We start from the raw sequence: 11,514 nt of genomic DNA, 5'->3' as shown, positions 1-11,514 counted from the left end.
ATGGGGTCGGAAACATCTCCTTCACTGCGTTGCAAACTTCTGACTGAAATCATTATACCCTCTGCAACGGTATTAAAATGTTATTTCCAAGGAATGGAGGTAATATGTTAAAAAACACCACAGATATAATTTTTTTACATTTTTTTTCCGATTATTCCTATTGGAGCTATAAGATATAGTTATCCGATCCGGCTGGTTCCGACTTATATACTACCTGCAAAAGATATAAGACTTTTGGGAAAGTTTCAGCCCGATAGCTTTAAAACTGAGAGACTAGTTTGCGTAGAAACGGACGGACAGACGGACATGGGTAGATCGACTCGTCTAGTGATGCTGATCAAGAATATATATACTTTATGGGGTCGGAAACGTCTCCTTCACTGCGTTGCAAACTTCTGACTGAAATCATTATACTCTCTGCAAGGGTATAAAAAGTTAAAGAGCTCCTTAAGTCTGTTTCCGAAGAAGAATCGGCCATGTTTAATAATTTTGAATATTTTCTCAGACATCTTAAAATTTCATATGAGGAGTACAAGTTCGCCATTCGGTCTAGCTTAAAAAGCCTAAAGCCTAGGTTAATAACTGCTTACAACAGAAATATTTTAGGCTTTTATAGAGCAAACATGGATATTCAATTCATTCTAGATGCTTACGCCTAGTTATATTATTAACTACATAATTAAATCCAACCGTGGCGTGTGGCAACTGTTTCGAGAAGCAATGACAGAAATAAGCCATGGAAGTGTTTCCGTCAAAAGAAAATTGCAGCATTTAGGGAGCAAGTTTATTAACGCTACAGAATTATCTGCCCAAGAAGCTGCATACAACATTTTAGGTTTACATTTGTCTGAGGCTAGTGAAGGGAATGTTTTTATTAGCACTTGCCATCCAGATAAAAGGGTCCGGATAGTCCAATCTAACAGAGAATTAGAACAGCTTCCCGCAAACTCAACAGATATTTTTGAGCGAAATTTACTTGATCGATACGTGCAAAGACATGAACAACTAGAATCGTTATGTCTTGCGGAATTTGCGGCTTGGTTCAAATTCTCCAAGCTAAATGCACGATCAGAACAGTCAAACGAAGAATATGACGAACCAATCGACTTTGATGCAGATGAAGAAAATAACGTTGCTGCACAAAGTTACCAAATGCTGGATGGGACCGGTAGGGTAAAAAGACGTAATCACGCCCTAATTCTTAGGTGGGTTCGCTTCAGTTTAAGCTCTTCTCCATCAGAATATTTTAGAGAGCACGTAATGCTCTTTTTCCCATGGAGAACTCATTTCAAACGATAATGAAAGCACATTTAGAAATAAATTTGAAATTATTAAACGCAATAAAGAGCAGTATGATGTGTTTGACGACATGGAGTTAGAGAGAGTTCTTCAAGATCTGCAAAATGTGGATAGAGAAGAAAACGGCCCCCTTCCCGAAGGGACAGCCTCTCAATACCTTGATGAAGAGTTCAAGAAGAGCAGTCCCCGACTTCGGACAAAACGTAAATGTACTCCAAGATGAAAATGATTCAAATGGCGAACTTCCTCTTATAAGACTTCCTCCGATAGTATCTGACGATAACCTTTGCTCGCTTACTCGGTCTCTCAACTTTAAGCAACGCTAGTATTACGCCCACGTAATATATAATGTTACAGCTAAAAAAATATTTTATGAATATGTTGGTGGAGGGGCCGGTGTCGGAAAAAGCATATTGATTTCTACAATATTTCAGTCTATAACGTGGCGAGCAAATAAACTTCCTGGGGCAACAGATTTCGCAAAGGTTTTATTTTGTGCTCCTGCTGGAAAAGCAGCTTTTGTGATTGGGGGACGTTGGATAACCTTTGGAATAACTTTAAGTTTTTCGAGCTAACGGAAATAATGAGGCAACGTGACGACTTTGAATAATATGTCTGAAGCCAACATGACAGATGCAGATATTGAGCTTTTCAGGACAGGAGTTCTTCCAGTAGCCGATGTTCCTGACGATGCAATTCACCTTTTCTGTTTTAATGCTGACGTAAATCATTACAACTCCCTAAAACTTGCCCAAATTACTGCCCAACTGCAGTATATACAGTTAAATCAGCTTATATGTATGAAAGAAGTCGATAATCAACTCTTAGGCATGCTCAAAACATGAAGACCTCTGAAACTCAGGGTCTACCATATATTTTATACCTGAAGACTACTGCAAAATATATGGTTACCGTCAATATTGACACAAATGATGGACTTGTAAATGGGGCAACTGGTCAATTAATGCGAATTGACAACTGTATGGGTAACGGCTCATTATTAGGTACTGGACTGTGGATTAAGTTTACAGATGCCACTGTCGGTACTATACCTAGGTCAAAAGTTCGAGGAAATGATCACCCAGACTGGACTCCAATTTATAAAACAGCGCGAGTTTTCCAATGCGGAAATTCGGGACATTCTTCTATTGATCGAAAACAATTTCCAGTTGTTCCTGCTGAGGCTATTACCATCCATAAGAGCCAAGGAGCAACCTACAGCAAAGTCGCAGTGCATCTTAAAAGAGGCATTAAGCGAGCTTCGTTGCACGTAGGTTGCAGCAGAGCAACTAGCGCATCGGGCCTTTTCCTTTTAGGATACTTTGTCCCTCCAACTAGATTTGGAGCTACAAATGTCCAAGTAGAACTTGAACGTTTAAGAGAGGAAATGAGGATATCTCTTTATATTACCACAACGTGGAAACTCTTCGCGCTCATCGCGAGGATGTTGCCAACGACAACATTATTTGTTCTGCCAACTTTTTATGTTTTGTTGAAACCTGGACTCTTCCACAAGAAGAGTACACTTTAAGGGATTTCGACATTATAAGAAGAATAGATTGAAATCGTTTGAATGGTATTGGGAAGAACGGAATACTTATTTATGCTAAACAAAACATTTCGCAAAATGTATTATTTCTGATTGAGGCAAAGAAGTCCACAAACACAAGGGCAACGTATCAATCGATTGCATTTAAATATCTTGACACGTCATTTATAATTGTTTATAGGAGTCCCGGATTTCCTATTGCAAGATTTCGAAATGAAATTAAAGCTGATGTAAAAAAAGAGCGTAGAATGGATAATACTACAGTAGTAATATTAGGAGATTTTAATATTTGCAGATCCACAGGGACTGATATTCTGGAGGAACATTTGAATGCCTATAACCTCTTTTCAATCAATGATTCTCCCACAACAAAACAATAAACACAAATTGATTGGATATTTTCAGATTCTCGAATTCCACAAGCTCTTGCCATTACTTATGAGAAACCATATAGCCACCACGATGGAATTTTTTTTAAGTATAGCTTGTAGTAGGTAATATAATTAAATATATAAGTTGTAAAAATTGTAATAGGACAACTGATCTCTTAGCGTAGGCACCAGAGCACTTTCTTGTCGGCAAACCCCTTCTGGTTATAGCGGAACCCGAAGTAAAGGGCGAATCCAAGTCCATTCTGAACCGGTGGAGGCACTTAGAGCCTCTCCATCAACGATTCCGCGCTCGATGGAAGGATGAGTACCTTAAAGAGCTCCACAAGCGCAACCAGTGGCAAGTTCCCTCAGAAAATATGCGCGTCGGCGACGTAGTCGTCATTAATGACGACAGTTTGCTCTCAAATGAGTGGCGACTCGGGAGAATAGACTCCGTTTTTCCGGGAGCCGATGGCAATGTCCGCGTAGTCGACAATCGTACGGCACGCGGCATTGTCAAACGTCCCGTGACAAAGGTGGTTCTTCTTCCAGAAGAGCCTTCCAAAACTCCCCAGTGATGAGCCGCGCTTTCCATAATCCTTAATCCGTAAGCATTATCCACGTCAGTCCTAATCAGCCCTTTTTGCTTTTTTTTTTTCATTATCCACACTCTGACCAGGAAAGTGGCTCCCCGTCCACGTACCGTTCAGGCATTGGATAGCAGACGTACGAGAGGTATTCAATCATACCGATGCCGAGTCTGCCACGGAATCCATCCTCTTCAGAAGGGTCAGAGGTTCCTAAAGCTGAGCGCAGAGAAGCGGCTGCAGGCAGTCCTGATAAACAAGTACTGCCTTGCACGTGAGCACTCCACTGGGAGCTGCCGTAGCGGGAACCGGTGCAAAACACACATGCACGAACAGGTTTCCCGAAAAAAGTCAGTTTCCAGCAACAGGTCGCTTATCCGCAGCGTTCGCGACGGCAAGATCCGCCAACTCGCCAAACGCTTTCCCCTCCGTCGCTCGCGGCACTTCTCCACCGCCACAGCGTCAACGTCCTCCCAACTGCGTTGGTTATCGACGAGACCGGGAAGAAGACGTTTGACACCTTTGCTCTCATCGACCCGTGCACCCCGACAAGCTTCCTCGTCTCATCCTTGACCTCCGCGTTTCGTTTGCCGACTACCAACGGAGAGGAGAGCATCTGCATGGCGTCAATTCGGTCGAAGGTCGCCGAGGCTATAAAGCTGGAGGTGGTCCTCAAGATCAAGCCGAACGTTCGGATCCGCACTCCTATCCGTTCGCTCAGTAAGAGCGTGGTCAAGAAGTTCCGGGAGCTACCGCTCGCGGATGAGCGGTTCCATCGGCCAGCCACCAGCTCCCTCATCCCTGGCGCCGACGAGGGACTGCCAGTGGCCCAAAAGTCGGTGTTCGGGTGGATCCTGTCCGGCGCCTGCACGCAAGCTTGAGGTGTAGACGACTGGCCGCGTCTCAGTCCTTTTTTGCAAAGCTAGCGATTGCAAGGGGGCGGAATTTTCAGGCCCATTGTCCGGCGAATCTGGACCCCAGCACCGCTATCCAATTGCACCGCTCTCCCGCTCTGATCCCATCTTCCCGCCATGAAGTCTCCACTGCGCTCTGGAGCGCATATTAATGACGAAAACGAGAAAAATCTACCGCCACAATATAGTGCTCTCTTACCGAACACAATAAGGGCTCTACTACTACTACTAATAAAACTAAGATTATGCTAAGTTTAATAGAGAGTTCCAATGGATTAAAATTCGAAAATGTTTAAGGGATGATGAAGCCAAAAACAATTCCATTACGATGGCGTAGCTTGTGAAAATTATCGACTTATCATATAACTTATCATATACCGAAACATTTGATTCGTGACAATGCCAACTATATTATAGTTTTTGAACAAGATCATTTAAATATATCGGGTCATATTAACTCTGATATGAATTATGAAAAATGTGTGAAAATTTGTCAAAAATGTTGGGAGGATAAGCGCGGATTCTATTTAATTGGCAAGGATAATAAAATGAACAACGGTAGGTAAAGGAACGGATTAGATCAATAATGAATTATTATTGAGAAGTGAGATTAATATAAAACATGTCAGGGTCACTTACATTATCATTTAATAGAATTTGTTCCACTATAAATACAACATTTTTTCCACCTATCGAATTGAATGGTCGATATGAGTGCGCACTTATCTTATATATACTTATATAACATAATGATATAGCGTCGGGTTTCAACTTACAGTCAGATATTGATTGTTTTCAGGGATAGTGTGTGAACGGGTGTTTCTGTCGATTAGGAGAAGCTGGACAGCTGTTTTCTGGCGACTCTGAGAAGCAGTGGACAACAGCAGTTTTAACAGCGAATGTTAGATTTCTGCTGCTAATGTTAGCAGCACGACACTACGAAGAAGACATAAGGAGAAGCTGGTCGCGTTTATATTTCCTAATTTGTAAATCAAAGTTAGCATAAGTCAAAGATTGAAAGTATACAAATGAATACAACTGGTGAAGTTCAACATATTTCCGAGTTTTTATTACAAAGTGTGTGAAAGACCCCCAGAGTAGACTTCTGCTCAACTTTGACGATCGGGTGCGAATCGTCACAACATTTTGGTGGCCCATGAGGGGAACATACACTCATAACTTCATCAGCTTCCAATATTTGTAAACATACTTCAATCTTTGTGCTTACTTGTTTGCAAATCTATTATTAATTTAAACCAGCAAAGTTACGCAACCTTTGCCACGTACATCGCCATAACGGAGCCTTGAATAACGGAGGTATCAAGAAGTCGAGGAGAATAGCGGATTCAACCCATGCCTATTGCCATCTCATGCGACACACTAGTCTCGTGAAGTTTGCCGTCCCCTTTCCCCTTTCTTCAAAGCTTGATCGCAACACGAGCGGAGCGACTGAAACAGGTGAGTGTGTTTGTGAGGGTATTTGTGCGTGGTATTTCAAAGCAGAGTGCAATAGGAAAACATTAAAATGGGTAAAAATGAAAGTAATGGTAGTGATTTGGCACAACAAAGCTCGGCACCTTTGGCTGTGGTCGAGCCTTTTGCAGACATGTACGCAATGCAGATGGACTTATCTTCCAGGTTGACCCAACTAATTAAAAATGCTAAAAAGGACGGTCAAATAATGAAAACTAAATCCTACTATGACAACAACAACAAGCTCAACGAGCTTTCAAAACAATTTTACACAAATCATCAAGCGCTCATTTTACAGCAATGTCCACGATCGCATCCATATTTTGCGGATGCTGTTAAAGACAATTTTGAGCAAGCATACAGCCACATTTATTGTTCTTTCGCCGATGAATATGAAACCAGGTTTCCAGTCCCAATACAGGTATCAGGTGATCAATTCATAAACAACACCCTTGTGCCCATTCCTGTTTCCACAATTCAGCTGCCCAAATTGCCCGTACCCCACTTTTCAGGAAATTTTGCAGATTGGCCATCTTTTTATGACAGCTTTACGCAGCTAATACATGAAAATCAATCTCTTTCAAACATTCAAAAATTTCATTTCTTGAAGCAAGCACTACCGCACAGGCGAGACCAGGATATAAACCATATGGCATTAACAGAAACCAACTATTCAGTGGCATGGAACCTTGTGGTAAAACGATATAACAACCCTCGACTGCAGTTCATGTACAATATGAATGCACTGTACGGAATCGAGCCACTGTCCAAGGAGATCGCGGTGGACCTTAGGAATTTGTTAAACTTGGCAAATGTATGTATTAGTGAATTCCGACGACTACACATTGCCATTGATTCCTGTGATCATTGGTTGGTACATCACTTACTCACAAAGCTGCCTATCAGCACAACACAGGCCTGGGAACATTCCCTGGGCAACAACGTGGAAATCCCCACCTTCACAAAGCTGGAGGTGTTTCTTCACAATCGATTGGTCAGTATCGACCTAATCGAGAGTAGGAAACCAGCCGTTCCAGTTAGATCATCTATACAATCGACCAACCATCGCCAGACAACCAGACCATCGGGAAACTCCACTGTTAGGGGACACAGCTTCCACAGTACTCTTTAGTCTGGATCCATCAGGTGCTCGCTCTGCCAACAGAATCACGTTCTAAGACGGTGCCCGGACTTCCTTGCCAAGGATTGTTTCGCGCAAAAGGTTATAGTCGACCGCTCGAAGGCATGCATCAATTGCCTTAGTGCTTCCCATTCTCTCAGTCAATGCAGCAGCAACCGAAACTGCTCGCAATGTGGTCAACGGCACCACACTTTGTTACATTTCCCGAATGCTCAACAAAGTCCTTCATTGACTCCTGGAGTATCCCGACAGCATACTTCAGACTCTGGTCGGAGCGCAGACGCGGTACAAAATGCACCATCAACGCAACTCTTCAGCGCAGTTGCCTCCCATCTGAACTCAACGACCCTTCTTGCTACTGCACTGGTTCGGATCGTAAATAACTTCACTGGGCAGTCAGCTTTAGCTCGAGCTCTCATCGACCATGTCTCGGAAGGCACCCTCATCACGGAAAACATCGTTCAAGCGCTTAGACTCAAACGGCATCCTGTTCGAGCTGAGATCACGGGAATTGGTAATACTTCGCATAATCAGTGCAGGCACAGCACCGACTTCACCATAATCTCATGTTCAGGATCGGATTTTAATGCCTACGTACCCTCAGCCTTCATCCTTCGGTCACTAACAGGTCATTTACCAAAACAAAATGTAAACGTTAAGTCCTGTAAACATCTCCAAGGGTTATCCTTTGCAGATCCTAATTTCATCAAGTCGGGTCGCATTGACCTACTTATCGGTGTCGACATTATCCCGCAATTAATGCTTCCGGACATACGCAAAGGGACGGTTGCAGAACCAATTGCACAAAACACACAGCTGGGCTGGATAGTTTTTGGACCAGCTGAAGCAGCCCAGACGACATCAATCTCCATTCGTTGTAATTTGGCAAACCTAAACAACATGGTACAGAGGTTTTTCGAATTGGATCAGGTCTCCACAACACGACAACTCAACTCAGAGGAAAAATGGTGTGAAGACAAACATGGTGTGAAACAACAAACTCATATCCGTCAGCCCAATGGGAAATATCTAGTTCGTTTGCCTTTAAAAACGTTGTTTGACCCCACACAGGTGATCGGCCGGTCAAGACAAATCGCAATAAACCGTTTCCACGCCCTGGAAAGGAAACTTAATCATCGGCCAGATTTCAGTCAACAGTATGCCGGCACTATTCAAGCAGATAAAAGAGGTAAAAAATAGTGAGGAAGAACACACTAGGATCAACGCTCAAAGGCAACTCTCAATCTCTGCGTGCACCGTTCCACATCATGCTGTGATCAAAGACGACAGTTTAACTACAAAGATGCGCGTCGTATACGACGCTTCGTGCAAAACGTCTAACGGGAGGTCTTTGAATGATATTTTATGCACGGGTCCCGCCCTACAAAACGATCTTGGAGGAGTTATACTCAACTGGCGTCTCCATCGGTATGTCTTCGTGGCCGATATAACGAAAATGTATCGCTGCATAGATATGCATGAAGAAGATGCCCAGTATCAGCGAATTTTCTGGCGCGATGAAAAGGAACTCATCAAGGAATATTTTTTGACTACAGTAACGTTTGGCACTGCCTCGGCACCCTTCACAGCGATTCGAGTCATACATCAGATTGCGGCCGACGAGCGCGAACGCTATCCTCTGGCCGAGCAAGTCCTTAAAAAAGAAATCTATGTGGACGATGTTCAAACAGGACACGAGACCATCGACGGAGCTCTAAAAATTCGCAATGATGTCATCGCAGCTCTGCAATCAGCAGGCATGGAGCTCAAGAAGTGGGCATCCAACCATCCAGATATCTTAGAAAGCATCCCAACTACAGATCTCTCTAACAGTAGCATTTTTGAGATAGACAATAAGGACTCCATTAAAACTTTAGGGTTGTATTGGCATCCAAACAAAGATGGTTTTGGTTTTAATCTTAAGTTTTCTCTCAATCCTATATTCACCAAACGTTCTATACTATCCACAGTAGCACGCTTATTCGATCCGTTGGGATACCTGGCACCAGTGATCATCGCTGCGAAAATCCTGTTGAAGGAAGTTTGGAGTTTTCGTATCGAGCGCAAGGATGAGCCCCCCGCATCATTAGATTGGGACGACCCATTGCCAGATCAACTCGCCGAGCGGTGGCGACAGCTCATTCAAGAGCTCCCCGACATTGAAGAGATACACATCCCTCGGTGGTTAGGCTTCGATTTAAGGCATGCCTCGACGTTGCAACTACACATGTTTTGTGATGGATCATCCATGGCGTATGCAGCATGCGCTTATCTTCGAGCTAGTTGTACGGATGGTTCCGTGCAGGTTAACTTATTAGCCGCCCGCAGTCGAGTCACACCTGTTAAGCCGCTAACAATTCCGAGAGTTGAGTTATCCGGAGCCCTGCTGTGTACACAATTAGCCGATTGGATTGTCAATCAACTTCAAGCATCACATCACACCATATCCGTACACTACTGGTCGGATGCAATGATAGTGCTGTATTGGATCAGCGGTGACCCTAAGCGTTGGAAGACATTTGTGTCAAATAGAATTGGAGCAATCCTGGAGGCAAGCTCGCCATCGCAGTGGAGACATGTTCTTACGCAAGAAAACCCAGCAGATTGTGCTACACGCGGACTCACCCCTTCCCAGCTGAAACACCACACGCTTTGGTGGAACGGACCACAGTCAATCCAGTTCAGTCCCCAAAATCAGAACTTATTTCAGGAGAGCAATCCTTAAAGCACATCGGAGCCCACATTTGTATAGAAGTGCAACCATTTGTCGAATCATATTCCTCCTATAATAAACTCTTATTCGTTACAGCCTACGTCAAACGATTCATTTATAATACTCGTCACAAAAAAGCGGATAGACTCACCGGCCCTATTCAGGTATCTGAATTTCAACAGGCTTTGTTCGCACTGGTGCGGATGGTTCAACAAGAAGTCTATTCGGAAGAATTATCAAGACTACGATCCAACAAATTTCTATCCAAACACAACAAACTCAGTCAGCTATCACCGTTTCTCGACGATGAGGGGCTCATGAGAGTTAAAGGCAGACTTAAGAATGCTTTGCAGCTCTCCATGTCTCAACGCACACCAATAATCCTTCCAAAGGCCCACCACCTGACGATTTTGGTTATAAGGAACGCTCATCACAACACCTTACATGGCGGTGTGCAACTAACTTTATTTACAATTCATCAAGTTTCCTGGATCGTCAACGGTAAACAGGCAGTAAAAAGGATTCTGCGACAGTGCGTAACCTGTTTCAAACGCTGGCCGTCACCATCAAGCCAACTGATGGGAGATTTACCAGCGCACCGTGTCAATCCGCCCAAACGGGCGTTCGAAGCAACTGGAGTTGATAACACTGGTGCGATTGAGATAAAGTCATCCAGATTCAGAGGTCACACTTGCTATAAAGCATACATTGCAGTTTTCATTTGCTTAGCGAGCAAAGCGATTCATTTGGAAGCAGTCACGGGAATGTCGGCACAGCATTTTCTGTGGGCGCTGCAGTGCTTTATCGGACGTAGGGGTTTTTGTCAACATCTATACAGCGACTGTGGAACCAACTTTATCTCATCCGACAAGTCTCTAAAGCTGTGGACCAATGAATTCTATAAAGGAATTGAAGAGACAGTAGTTCCTGAACTTACTCGTCGAAACATTCAGTGGCATTTCAATCCTCCACATAGTCCAAACTTTGGAGGACTCTGGGAATCCAACGTAAAAGCTGTTAAAACCCATCTTTATCGATCGTTTAATGGGATTCGAATGACGTACGAGCAGCTGTCTTCCATTCTTGTCCAGATAGAAGCGTGCTTGAACTCTCGGCCATTATGCCCCTTAACGTCTGACTTAGATGATTTGCAAGCTCTCACCCCTGCACATTTTTTAATCGGGGATTCGATGATGTCACTCCCTGAGCCTAGTCTTAAAGATTCTTCATTAAACACAGAGTTCCTGAATGGTCAAAGGATGTTTCGCCTCTTTTGGAGAAAATGGAGTGCAGATTGGCTATCTCATCTGCAGGCGCGCCCCAAGTGGCGCCACGAAACTTACAATCTTCAGCGCAACGACATGATCATCATCAAGGATGATCGAACTGGTCCTTCTGACTGGAAATTAGGGCGAATCATCGACTTACATCCTGGGGTCGATGGGCTCGTTCGAGTAGCTACAATTA

The 11,514-nt window shown here is 43.6% G+C and overlaps 1 protein-coding gene across 1 annotated transcript; it reads left to right on the top strand.

Moving 5' to 3' along the window:
• The first annotated feature begins 8,493 nt into the window (after positions 1-8,493).
• Positions 8,494-10,059, top strand: LOC139352810 (uncharacterized). The gene has a single exon (XM_070995445.1). It carries the CDS (start codon positions 8,494-8,496, stop codon positions 10,057-10,059), a length of 1,566 nt encoding a protein of 521 aa, XP_070851546.1.
• The last annotated feature ends 1,455 nt before the right edge of the window (positions 10,060-11,514 follow it).

The sequence above is a fragment of the Drosophila suzukii genome, chromosome 3 (assembly GCF_043229965.1).
Source record: "Drosophila suzukii chromosome 3, CBGP_Dsuzu_IsoJpt1.0, whole genome shotgun sequence".
NCBI lineage: Eukaryota > Metazoa > Arthropoda > Insecta > Diptera > Drosophilidae > Drosophila > Drosophila suzukii.
This window is presented reverse-complemented; position numbering and strand designations above follow the sequence as displayed.

Coding starts and splice junctions, on each gene's coding strand:
- LOC139352810 (XM_070995445.1), top strand. CDS start 8,494: ATGCCGGCACTATTCAAGCAGATAAAAGAGGTAAAAAATAGTGAGGAA.